Source organism: Micromys minutus (assembly GCF_963924665.1).
Source record: "Micromys minutus genome assembly, chromosome: 1".
Classification (NCBI taxonomy): Eukaryota; Metazoa; Chordata; class Mammalia; order Rodentia; family Muridae; genus Micromys; species Micromys minutus.
In genome coordinates this window covers 252,949,063-252,962,231 of record NC_137969.1, presented here as the reverse complement: position 1 = coordinate 252,962,231, position 13,169 = coordinate 252,949,063, and the positions used below count along the sequence as shown (strand labels likewise).

General features: G+C 52.6%; 1 protein-coding gene across 1 annotated transcript; it reads right to left on the bottom strand.

Annotated features, from left to right (window-relative positions):
• Nucleotides 1-9,993: 9,993 nt before the first annotated feature.
• On the bottom strand, nt 9,994-12,918 carry LBHD2 (LBH domain containing 2; the record flags this gene model as incomplete). Its single annotated transcript, XM_080913345.1, has 3 exons — nt 9,994-10,124; nt 11,162-11,318; nt 12,853-12,918. 3 exons carry the CDS (start codon nt 12,916-12,918, stop codon nt 9,994-9,996), a joined length of 354 nt encoding a protein of 117 aa, XP_080769471.1.
• Nucleotides 12,919-13,169: the final 251 nt, after the last annotated feature.

Here is a 13,169-nt window from a genome sequence, read left to right as displayed (position 1 = left end):
CTTGGCAGCGGGAGAGCTGAAGGCAAGAAAGAAGCTCAAGAGGCCCAAGAAGCAGACACACAACCCTGGGTAAACCCGGTGGGACCCCAGAACATGGCACAGGAAGGTTTTGTCTCTTCTATGGGAAAAGAAATGTCTGCTAGCTCCTGGACTGGCCAGAGCCTTCAGCATGCCCAGTGCAATTGGTATTAGGATGTAGACAACTTTTGCAGGCAGAATGCCTTCCTGGTGCCATTCCCAGAAGGCTCTCTCCCAATGTCTACCTGTCCACTTGTAATTCCCACTTGGATTCAAATGAGTACTGAGCATGCTTACTCTGGGAACCAGCCCAATCCACAACCCACAAGGGCAGGACCTGGTACCCATAGCCCGAATTTCTAGGATTTTAGATTCTAAGGCCTAAACTTCTCCCCCATCCTTTCCTCCCACAGTCCCCCTTTAACCCCTCCAGAGATGTGGGCTCACCCCTTCAGCACAAAAGGCAGGATCACTTCTGCTCAAACAGGAAGCTTCTTAAGAAGCTTTCCCCTTCCTGCCTGCCTTGGATCTGGAGGAGGGTACAGTGGTGCCCTAGGGCCCAGGCCTCAGGCCTCCAGCCACTTATCTTTACCACACAGCCCGAGGGGAAGGTGGTGGGAGGCGCTTCAGGTCTATATTTAACCTGGAGCTGAGGAATCCCAATAGATTTCCTACCTACTGCACTTCCCCCTCTTGCCAAACCCCAACCTTGAGGGTCTCAAGAGCACAGGAGACACCCGCTGCTCAGGCCCGACAGACACCACCACCATATTCCCTTTAGCTAGCAAAGCCTGGCTGTTTGCTTTTCTGGAGGTATGTTTAGCTAGGGGTGGAAGAGAAGAGACAGCCTTCCTGGCCACTGGAACCTCCTGCCCACCACATTGTGCAAGCCAGACATAGGTGGGGGATGGTACTGGGCCAGCAGGCTCCCCGTATGACCTTCCAGAGACTGAGCCAAAAGAAGGACTGGATGGGGCTGGAAAGATGGTTCAGTGGTTAGAAGCTCTTGCAGAGGACCCATGTTCTGTTTCTAGCACCCACCCAGTGGCTCACAGCCATCCCCAGTGCCAGGGCAACCAATATGTTCTTCTGGTCTCGGAACACAATGGACACACACGGTACATAGACACATATCTAAGAAACACACACACACACAAACACACACACGTCATAAAGCAAATAAATAAATCTTTTTTAAAAAGAAAGAGAAGGAGGAGGAAGAAGAGGAGGAAGAGGAGGAAGAGGAGAAAGAAGGCTTGACCCGATAGAGGTATAGTTCCCAGCCCTCTTCAGGGCTTCCTACCATAGCAGGACAAATCCAAGGAGGCCAGACCCTTGGGTGAGTCAGAAAGCAACTGCCGTTCCCGGGGACTTAAGGCATGCTGGACAGAGGCTGTCCCCTCGGGTCTAGCCCTCCAGCAAGGTATCTGTTAGAGTCAGCTGAGGCTTGCATTTCTGGAGCTCCAGAGGCCACCAGCAGCTTCAAGGAAGCCCAGGAGAGGGAGGAAAGCTCAGATGATTGGTTGGGGCCTTATCAGCCCCACCCTGACCACAGGTCACCATCCTGCCAGGCACACAAGTTCAGGGACCGTGCCCCACACAGACCTGACCTGACTGGCCTCTTTCTTCTATGTCCACTTTACGTGCCTAAGTGGGAGAGATGTTGCCTGCATTCTCTGGACTCCCTGACCACAGGGGTGTTGGGAAAGGATAAGACAGGCCTAGCCTTGGTTGGTAAGAGTTCACCTTGATTTACTAAGCACTGACTAGGCGTCCAGCCCAATGCTGACACAGATCTGATTCCCACCATTTCCCCGAGGAGTGTTATCTGCTCCATTTGAAGAACCCAGTGCTCAGAAACGGGCAGGATCCAGCCTCAAACCACAAAGCCTGGCCCACCAGGTCTCTTCAGAAGCTATGGAAGCTATGGCCAGTATGCGCTCCTGACTAGAGGATCAGATGCTTCCCCAAAAGAGTTCTTTTCCCTGTGAGGACCACAAGACAGTCAGACTTGGAAGTCCTTGCAGAGGAGCCTGGAGGCAGATCCTAGATGAGGAGGGGCAGCTGGACACATGGAATTTCCTGACAGGCTACACAGGAATCTTTGGGCTCATGGTGCTCACCTACCTTCATATCAAACCAGGCCTCTACTAAAGGGTCATCATGGCCACCAAACAACCCTCTCTGGCTGCAGTGGTACCACTTTGGGCCACCCAAACCGTTCTTGACCTCTTCTGTGGCTCCCCAATGCCCTCAAACCATCTCAAGCCCTATAGCGTGGCATTCAAAATCTTCTCTTCCTAGAGTGACAATTCTTTGCTTCGTTCCCAGGTATGTATGTTACATCAGCTCATGCCCCCCCCCCCCCCGCCCGCTCCATCCTGCTGAACGTGCAGTTCTTGGTCCCCCTTCTCTCTCTTTAATCTCCACATCTGACCTGGCTTTTAGGACCTAGGGAATTCCCTTTGTCCAAGGAATCCTCAGCTCTGTGTCATCTGCTCAGTGGCTCCTCGGGTCTGTTTCCCTCCTCCAGGCTTGAGAGTCTGTCTGTCTCCTTTCACCTGAGAGTACAGCTCAGAAGTACGGCCTCTCAGGTGTGGGTGGGTGCCCCACCCGAGGATAGTCTGACCATTCTGGTGCCCACCGGGCTGGTCTGTGGACCCCATCCCTTCCCTCTGTGACCACAAGGTGGTCCCCTGTCCTCTATCTCCCTTTTCCACTATTGTCACTCCTTCACTGACTTGGTGGTATTAAGTTCCAAGATCCTGCAGATCCATGACAGTCTGGGCCCTGGGTCACCTCCTTCCCAGTCAGTACAAACTGTGAGGCCAGGTACAGGGAAGTCAGCATGCTCCCTCCAGCTGTGGCCTCCCCTACTTCCAGCCCTGTTTCTGCCTTTTTCTAGACCTTCCCTCTAGCAACAACTCCCACTCTCTGTTTCTCTCTGGGACAAACCACATCCTTCCTTCCCACCTACCCTAGGACCAGGCTATCCTCGGTTCTCCAAAGCCCACTAGCAGCAGGCTGGGGTGCTCATGCCTTGAAACTTTCCCTGCAAGCTGAGCCCTTTCCTGAAAATATGGAACAGGGCAAGAAAATATGGTTTCAATCCTCCTCAGTGTTTGCCTTCAAGATCTAGTTAAATCAACAAGGCAAGGAAAATCAGTAAGAGCTGCAGATGTCAAAGAGAAGCGGTTCGGATCTGCATTGTAATTGGTTATATCTGCCGAACAGTCCCAAGCTCGGTTATTATGGGAATAACAAGAGTTTAGTAAATTTCATATGTTGATTTTGCAAACACAATCAGTAGCTGTTCTGTGTGCCAGCCAGGCATGTTTTTAAAAAGACACAGGCTCCCTTCACCGCTGCCAAAATATGAACACCCCTGGTGACCATCGCCCACTGAAGTCCGGACATCTTAATGAGACACACAAGTCTCTTCCTCAGATTCGTCAGCTTTACTCTCTTGCCCCTCTGCTGCCCAGAACTCATCCCCCTCCAAGCCTTCCTGTGAGTTGCCCCTGCTCTTCCAGCTGCCAAGAGTTCCGTCCAGGCTCTTCCTCTGAGATGCGTCCCCTGACCAGCTGAGTCCTAGCACACAGCACAGCCTTTTCTGGGTCCAGCTCCAGCCCTAGATAATAGTTATGATCTGTGATTTCTCTGCCACTTGGCCAGGAGCCCCCCAGGGAACAGGGAATGAGCCTGGCTCAGACCCGTGAAGGGCTGATAAATGTCAGCTACCCAAGTAAAATGGTGTGGCCCCGCCATGATTGTGAACCTGAGCTACATCTACACTTAGGTGTGTTCCAGCTTTGCAGATCTTCATGCTGGCCCCTGGGCCTCTTCGTGTGTGTGTGTGTGTGTGTGTGTGTGTGTGTGTGTGATTGTCTTATAAAATGTGATTGCCTCTGTGTGTGGACGTCTTCTGCATCTGTGTCGTCCCTATGCCTCATGGATGTCTCTGCTTCCTGCGAGTGTGCGTGGCTGTCTATGTATTCGGATGTGTGCATATCTTCTGTGACAGAGCTGGTACTTTAGCTCAGCTGGCCTGGGCTTAGAGCCCAGACCCTTGACCACAAAGGCAACTAACAAAGCCAGAGTAGTCTCAGCCTCTTGGTCCCCACCCACTACCCCAAACACCCTCATATCCTCTTACCCTACCTGGCCGGATCATACCTGATATCCGCGCAGACAATGTACCCAGGCAGCAGAGGTCCTAGGGAAGCCAGCCAAGCAGGATCCTCAGCCCAGGTCCAGGAGAGAGGCTTCCAGCACAGCCCAATTGGTTGACAACAGCTGGGACTTCCCAGCCACAGGACCGCCCAGGCCCCACTCTCTACTCGGACCCCATACTTTCGCTTTCAGAGAAGTTCCACCCCTTTCATTCCAGAGACAATCACTCCAACCTTTGATCAGTCACAGCCCTGGAGCTGGTCTGAGCCTAGGCCGAGCTTGACAGGGAGAGACTGGGGAGGGGAGGCTAGGGAGGGCCTTAAGGGAGAGGCCGAGGAGGTGGAGATTGGTGGAGAGGTTAGGGGGTGTGGTTAGGGAAGGAGGATGCAGCAGTGGGGGCAGGAGCTGTTGGGGACCACCGAGGATGGTCAGACCCTTGCTCCCACCAGAGGTAAGCTACATGAGAGGCCTTCACCCCCTAGCGCCCAAGCCCAGAAACACTCCGCTCTCCAGGGCTGCAGCTCTAGGCCAGTCTGAGAAGTTCACTCCAGTGCCCCCAATGCCTGCCAGAGCTGAGAAGCAGAGAGCAGATACCAAGACCCGTCGGGGAAGTTTTCAGTAGAGCCTGGAGGACCAGGTGTGAGCAATACACGCTCCTGAGCGCTGAGAGCCTGAGGGACCCAGGGGCTCACACAGGAATGACAGGCAGCCTTCTAGGCAGATGCAACCCAGTGCAGCATGAACAGCGTGGAGGAGGGGCTACCGTGATGTTGTTGGCGTTAAGGCCTTCTGCCTTCACGGAGACTCACACAGGAGGCTTTTTTTTTTTTTTTTTTTTTTTTGTGGGGAGGGCCGTGGAGACTTCAGAAGAGGCACCTTTCTCGATTTCAGGGGGATTCCACACTCAGCGTCTTAGGAAATAAATTCAGGGGAAATCCAAATCCAAGGATACATTCAGGACTGTCCCGCCCTGCACCCTGGGTACAGTTCGGATGCTCCAGGTACAGTACTCAATGCTGGGCTGTGAGAACAGCGCCACACAGGGTGTGCTTTCCCGGTTTGGGGGACCTGAGGGCTAAGATCCTGATTCTTCTGAAGCTACCTTTCTCTTCCTCCTCCTCCTCCTCCTCCTCCTCCTCCTATTTTACTTCTTCTGAAGACAGGGTCCTACTATGTGTTCCTCGATGTCCTGTAGCTCACTATGTAGACCAGGCTGCCTTTGAATGCACAGAAATTACACTTTAAATGAAATTAATTTAATTAAATTAAACAGAAATTAAAGACATGCGTCATCATAGCTGGTACTTTCTATCTTTATGTGTTTTTTTTTTTTCCCTCTATATGTGTCTGTCCAGTTTTCCCTTTTATATGCTTGCAGGGTGTGATGATTTGTATATGCTTGGCCTAGGGATTGGTACTTCTAGAAGGTGTGGCCCTGTTGGAGTAGGTGTGGCTTTGTTGGAGTAGGCGTGGTTTCGTTTGAGTAGGCGTGGGCATGGGCTTTAAGACTGCTAGTCCTAACTAGCAGCCTTCAGATGAAGATGTAGAACTCTCAGCTCCTCCTACACCATGCCTGCCTGGATGCTGCCATGCTCCCACCTTGATGATAATGGACTGAACTTCTGAACCTGTAAGCCAGCCCCAATTAGATGTTGTCCTTATAAGACTTGCCTTGGTGTCTGTTCACATCAATAAAACCCTAACTAAGACAAACTGGGTAAGCTCTCTACCTGGGGTAAGATAGAAGGGGGTGGCAAAGTGTGGGACATGAGAAATAAAAAGAGCTCCTCTGGTCGAGGTGCCTCAGCACCAGGCAAGGATTCATCCAATCAACACCTGCATAAGGCCTTTCTTCCTGCCAGCTACAAACCTTCATTTTTTTTTTCTAGGAATTTTACTCTGAAACCCTTCACTTATACTAAATACCTTGAGAAAGCTCATCCAATTATAACTGCATAGAAGACATCTCTATCACCACCACTCCTGTATCAGAAAAGAGAGAAATAACACTATCTTGGTAACCTCGGAGATGTAAGCTGAGAGTCACCTAAACCAAGTATCTGTGGCTAAAGCTGGGCTCGCTTAGTTCACTGCTGAGCGCCCTGAGCAGGCTGAATCCTCGCTTGGGTACGTCTAACTTTCTGCTACTCTCCCTACGTTGAGTAAGTCTGACTCTCTTTCACCGAACCCTCATTTTATCTCCAATAGAAATCTCCAACTCTACTTCAGACTGGCTAGTCCCGAAATTCTTTTCTTCATTAAAGCCGCAAGTCTCCGTTTAGCGTAAGTTGGGTCTGTAAAAGACTAAGAAAGTCTTAAGGCTGGTGAAGGTGACAGCGCCAGGCTATGTGTCTCTGCATTTTCCTCTTGGGGCCGACATAACAACTTAGCTCTATACCCAGCCTCCCAACTGACCTGATTTTAATGGATTGTCTCTTTAAAGACCCCGTCTCCATATAAGGCCACATCTTCAGGTTCCGGAGCAAAGGGTTCAACATATAAATAATAGATTTGATTATACCAGGCTTATTACATCACCCCATGCTATTTGGAGACAGGCCAAGCCAGACTGAAGCCATTAGCACCACCTCCAGGATGCCCTCCAGCTAATCACACCTTCAGTAATGATAAGATCTGAGCTTCCTAGGTGGAACTACCAGTCCTAGCTCAAGAGGTGCCCAGAAGGACCGTTCCCCTCAGCCTGGCCTGCCTATTGGCTCCCTCTGTCCTGGGCTCAGGGACCTACCCACCACCACACAGTCAACAGGAGAGGCCGAGTCACATGAGAGTCCTAGGATCTCCAGGTTCAAATTGCCTAAAGTCTAACTTCAGATGTCCAAACAGGAAGACTTTGGTCTCTTTCTGACTTCTGCCTCTCTCCTGCCTCAGAAATCTAATACTCAGGACCAGGAGGATTGTTTCTGGGCCTCCCCCAAAGTCTCACAAAACCCCAGACTGAGCATACCCACAAGGCTGTGTTGGTTTCTTCTTTGATTTCGTTGCTGGATGGTATTTTTGGGTTCTTTTAAACATTCTTTTCAACAAAGTAGAGCTTTATATGTGTGTGTGTGTATAAATTTATTAAATATATTCATTTTGTTTTATGTGTTTTATCAGCAAATGTGCATATGCTATGCATGCATTGGTGCCTGCAGACGTCAGAAGGGAAACAGATCCTCTGGGACTGGAGTTAGGAATGGTTGTGAATCATCACATCAGGTGGATGCTGAGAACTGAACCCAGGTCCTCTGCAAGAGCAGCAGGTGATCTTAACCTCTAAGCCATCTCTCCAGCCTTAATTTGTCTGTTTTTATGAGCAAGAGTGAGTTGCCTACAGGTATGTCTGTGCTTTCCTGGTGCCATGTTCTCTGGGACAGGAATTATAGACGGTTGTGAGCCAACATGTGTGTGTGGGAGTCAGACTTAGTCCTCCAGAAGAGAAGATGGTGTTCTTAACCACCGAACCAACTCTTCAGTTCCAAGCCGTCTGGCCTTGAACTCGTTACATACTTGCGGATGACCTTGAATTCCTGCTCCGGCTTTCATCTCTCAGGTGTTAGGATTACAGGATGTGCCATCACACCAAGCAGCTTGTTCTAATTTTCCATGCTGTGTTCCCCTGGCTTTTCCAGTAAAATCCCAGCGGAAAAGTCCCAGTCTAGTCTAAGAGAAGCCCAGGGACTAGGGCAGTCCGTTGAGGTCAGCTGAGGGCCGTGCAGTGGACAGCTAAGAGCGAGAAGCAGAGCTAGGACACGACCGAAAAGAAACTTCAACTACAGCTCCCCACGACCAAGGGAGAGGCATCTTGGTCTCTAAGCCTTATTTACTCTTAAGTAAATAGAATTATTACTGGGATGACATGAGTTCGCCTCGCCTGAGGACCTGGATTCTAGGTAATCAAAAGCAGGAAGGACCCCTGCCCCCCATAGATATTTGCCTGTCGAGGGGTCAATTTTGCCCAGAATGCTAAGGGGCCCAGATTGGAACCCATTCTAAGATTAGGGAGGCGGAGTTCACCCTCTGTCTCTGGCGGTTGCGGTGTCTGGCGGGAGCGGGGGCGGGGTGGGTGTGGATTGTGCCCCATTCTCTCTGAGGACAATTTGCAGACTGCTGGGTGGACCTAAGCGCACCAAACTATGGCATCTGCTGTTTTATGTACTGAACCTAGCGGGCGCTAGGGGGAGCCGCAGGCAGATTTCAGGCCTCCTGTGTGCTAAGGGGCTGGGCTGGGCTGCTCAGTGGGTGTGGCCTCCGATCTGGCCCCACCCAGGCTCCGTCCCACTGCTTGGTGAGGAGTGGGCTAGGTCCCCTCTAGCTCTCGGACCTCCGGAATGGGTCATCACTACTCCGGGTCTAACCTGGTAGACCACGGAGAAAGCCTGGGCTTAGGTCCCAGGCGACACCTCTCCCTATCCCAAGGGCCCTTGGGCTTGTCTTCTGTGAGACCCTGTTTAAAGTAGGGCATAATCCTGCCAGGGAGAGAGGTGGCGCAATCCCATTCCCCGTTCCGCACTGCCTCCCGAAGTGCACAGTACTTCCTGCCAAAGGTCAGCCCCCGAGGATCCCCACACTCCCTCCCCATTTCCTATTCTCCCTGCCCTTGCTCAAAACCCACAAGAAGGGCTGGGGACAGGGAGGTTCTAGAAGGACAACAACACTTCTAAACTGTGAACCCGGGTAGGGCCCACGGAGACATCCTGGACCCAGAACACCCACGGTTTTAAATTTAAAGCAGATTTCCAGGCAAACTTCCGCACCTCCCCTCCCACCTCTGGCGTTTGGGGGCCAGGCTATATTTAGAAGGAAGGCAGGCTGGAGAAATTGCTTTATTCATCCTGGAGGTTAGCAAGGAGGCCAGGAGAGAACAGGAGGCCTGTGTCTTCCCACAGCCTCACCAGCTCACCCAGGGTGGGGCCTCAGCCCGAGGGCTTTGTTGAACTAACATTATGGGAACTTTCTAGTGACTAGGTCCTGAACTTCCTCAGGCTTGGCCAAGGGAGGGCAGTGCACCTTAAGAGGGAGCCCAAGCTATCCCTGATGAGGTACCATAGCTCCCCTCCTGGTTGTGGAGTGACAAGATCACTATTCAAGGTGAGAGGAGGTGCTTGCCCACCCAAGGTCTCTGGCCCACTTGATGGATTGCTAGCTTGAGGGTCCCTCCATAGCTTTGGGCAAAACTGGTCCAGGGCACCTCATTTTGAACCTAAATTTTCCCATCTGTAAAATAGGACTTGTGCAAGGAATTAATAGTCGGGGCTGGAAGACCCCTCACCTTAGGCATTACCCTAATGTACCCAGGATGCAGGGTACAAGGGGTGCCTGGCCTCCAGGGGATCTCTAGCAGGGGTAGGAAGAGTGGCCACAGGCAGCCTAGGTGAGGAAGAGTGCAGAGAGGGTCCCTAGGCAGAGACAGTGGAGGAGCCTACTCGGCAGCCCTGAACAGCCTTCTGGCTCTGCTCAGCCTGCCATTCCCCACCCCAGACTGAGTGCCAAGCACTGAGTGCTAACCATCCAATACTCTGACTTGCCCAGCCTAAGGAGTCTTCAATGCCATCGGTAGAAGCAAATTTGTGCCCGGTACCTCAAGTGCCCACCAAACGTGCCTGTGGCCGCCAGGAAGGATGCCTTTATTTCAACCACTGAACAAAGAGGGGTATATTTCCAGATCTGGGCCATGGAGTGCAAAGGCAGGGGCCGGGGTCCTGGCCACACCTAGCCAGACAGGAAGCTTGGCGAGCTGGGATTCCTGGGTGGGCCCAGCCTCTTCTGTGAATCATCCTGGGATAGAGGTCCTCTCGGTGGTCAGGGAGCAGAGCCTGCCATACCCTTATCTGTTACTGGACCAGGGAATGCCTGGGGCCCAGAGCTGTCACCCACCATGACATCATCATCCGCTTCCTTCCCTGGTGCTCCTGGTGGACTCGGGGAAGGAGCTGAAAACAAGCAAAGAAAGAAACAAACAAACAAAAAAACGAAAAACTAAACACAAAACCAAAGGCCTCTATATTGGTGTTTAGCTGTGGCTTGATTGGTCCTGGGGGTCTGAGGTGGGCCTTTGGCAGACATCTGGATGGGTCGGTTACTTCTTCCCCAGGGATGATGGGAAGGAAGGGGGTTATTACCATGCTCTTGTTCCGGGAAGAGAGAACGAGAATGAAGCCCAACTCTGGAAGCAGAAGCAGCTTTCCACCACCCTTGCCCTATGCTTCAGGGAAAGGTGAGACAGAGTAAGGCAGCCCGAGGGCCTTCCCACAGCCCACACCTCAGCGGTTGCCTCAGGGCCAGCTGCTGCTGCTGTCTCTGCTGCTGGCCTGACTTGGGGGTGGGAGCTTTGAGCAGAAGTAGGGGCCATGCGTATAGACCCCTTCAGCGCCAAGCTGCATAAGGATTACCCGCCCCCCAGAGGCTGAGGTCTGGGGAGAGGAAGGTTTGTGTGATTCTGAGCATCCGGCATGGGAGCTGAACTCACTTCCTCACAAGAAAAGACCCTCCCAGGGTTCAGCTCACCCCTCATTCCCATAGCTTCCAGTGGCTTATGAGCCACTCTGGAGGCCCTAAGGACTGACCACTCTTGTCCCACCTTTTTCTTGAAGCTCTAGTCTTTCACCCTAACTGCCAAGCCACGAGGAACCCCTGTTCCCAAATGTGTTCTGCACCCCCACCCCCGGCCTCTCTAGGTCCTCGTGAGCAATGTGAATTCTTCCAAAGGTCTCAAGTCAGGGAAGGAGGAAGAACAGAAAGCAGGCTAGCCACAGAGAGTGACGGTGCCCCTCTCAGGTGCCAGGCCTGGAGCCACAGGTGTGCATAAGGGGACAGATACAGACGGTGGGGGGGGCAGTAGCCACAGCAATGGGTGAAGGGGAGGCAGAGTCCAGACCCTGGGCAGATGCTTTACGTGTTGGGTGTGGAGCAGTGCAGGGGTCCCACACCAACTGCAAACACAGACAGGAAGTAGGTGCTTTCTTCTCACCAGCAGCAGCTCGGATCTGAGGGGTACCCCTCTGGGTTCCCTCTGGTGGCCAACGCAGCTCCCCACTTTCCACAGCACCCGCTTCAGTGGGTTCCACCACAATAGAGGGCAGTCGCTGACAGAGCCGAGGACCCTTCTCCCGGACACCTACTGCAGCCTAGAGAGAGTGTGGGGGGACAATCAGGGTAATACTGGCCCTGCCTCTTCTGCCCTCTATCCTGCCCTACTAGGAAGGCCAAAAAAACAGGCAGGGTGAACATCCCTGCCTTGTCCCACCACTGGGGAATTAGGCACCCAGGGAACACCTGGACTCACACCCAAATAAGCCCATTTCACAGACAGATCCTAAGATGGTAGAGACCAGTTACTCAGGAGGAAGCCCAGGACTGAGCACCCCAGCTGCTTCCTGTACCTGGAACCAGCACAATTCCTTTCTAGGGGCTTTCCTGCTGGGTCCTTGGCCTCCTCCCTCCACATGGCAGGCCAAGGAGCTAGGAAGATGTTGCCATGGCAATCAGAACCGGCTCTCCTTCATTGTTTGGTGCCCACACGCCCTCTGGGTGCCCTCAGCAGCTCCACCTCCCATTCAAGGCTTCTCAAGGCTGAGGCTGCCTCACACAGCTCCATCCATTGGTGCCCCGAGGCCCTGACTTACCTGCACCACCCCACCTCTATGCCCTCCTGAAGTTTTGGAAAAAATAGCTACCTAGTGTTTGTGCCTTCCCACGGTGGCACCCAGTCCTCAAGGAAAGGTAGGCACAGAACAGACATATTGTTACACTGCCCCTGAATGGCTGTTTAGAACCAATGGACACCGGTTTCCCCACCACCACCACACTTCCAACCTCTACCTAGGACCTGTTAGCCAAGCACTGCAGGTGACCCTGAGGGTTGAGAAAAGGTGTCACCAGGCTGGGCCATCTGAGGAATGAAAGAGCAAAGGGCCTCAGAAGACGGCAGAGGAGGGACCCTGTCCTGCCCCCACATCTAGACCCTCCTGAGGCTGGTACTTTGGTGGCCTCGCCAAGCCAGGCCTCCTTCTCCATCCTGGCTTCTTCCCTGCATGCCATTCTGTTTTACTTCTTGTCCCTGGCCAGGGGTTCTGTCTGGGGGGTACTCACTCTGGTAAGCTGCCCAGGCTAGTCAGACGATCAGGGTAGCTGTGCCCTTGAGCCCAGAGTTCACTGTCTCTATTGACCTAACACAGCTTTCTGTGACCCTGCTTTTCTGTGCAGGACTAGAGTCTTGGTTTATTTTACTTCTGAAACAGGTTCTCATACCCTAGACTGTCCTGAAAACCACCGAGGCTGGTCTTGATCCTCTGACTCATCCTCTAGACTACTGGGATTACAGGGGTGCATCACTGCACCCTACTACAGATTTAAACATCCCGCTGCATCAATATCCCTGCCCCCCCTCCAAAAAATCTGAAGGCACCCTAAAACCCTGCAGAGAGCAAAGTGTGATCCTGTGCTTGGGGAGGAAGCCTTGGTGTCCCCAGGTTCAGAAGGGGTGCTACGTAAACCAGGGCAGTTTGATTTCTCCACCAAATTTCTACAAAACTAGCAGTGCCCTCTGCTCTCCCCGCCCCCCACACCATGGAAGGGTAAACTGAGGCTGGCAGAGATGAGAAGCATATCCAAGTCACAGGCCAGAGCTTGAGTCTGTCTCCTGCTCCCTCAGTCACTTACCTTCCCTGCTGGGCCTCTGGGGCCCTCAGTAGGACTCTCTGGTGCAGCTGACTGTGGGGTACTCATGCTGTTCCTGCTGCTGCTGCTGTTGCGCTGCACAAAGACACAAGTAGAAGTGGGGCATCCACTGCAGCCAATGCTAGGTCTCCATCTCCTCCTCCTCCTCCTCCAGGAACACCACACACACACACACACACACACACACACACACCACACACACACACACACACACACACCACACACACCACACACACACACTCACACACACACACACACACACACCACACACACACACACCACACACACACCACACACAC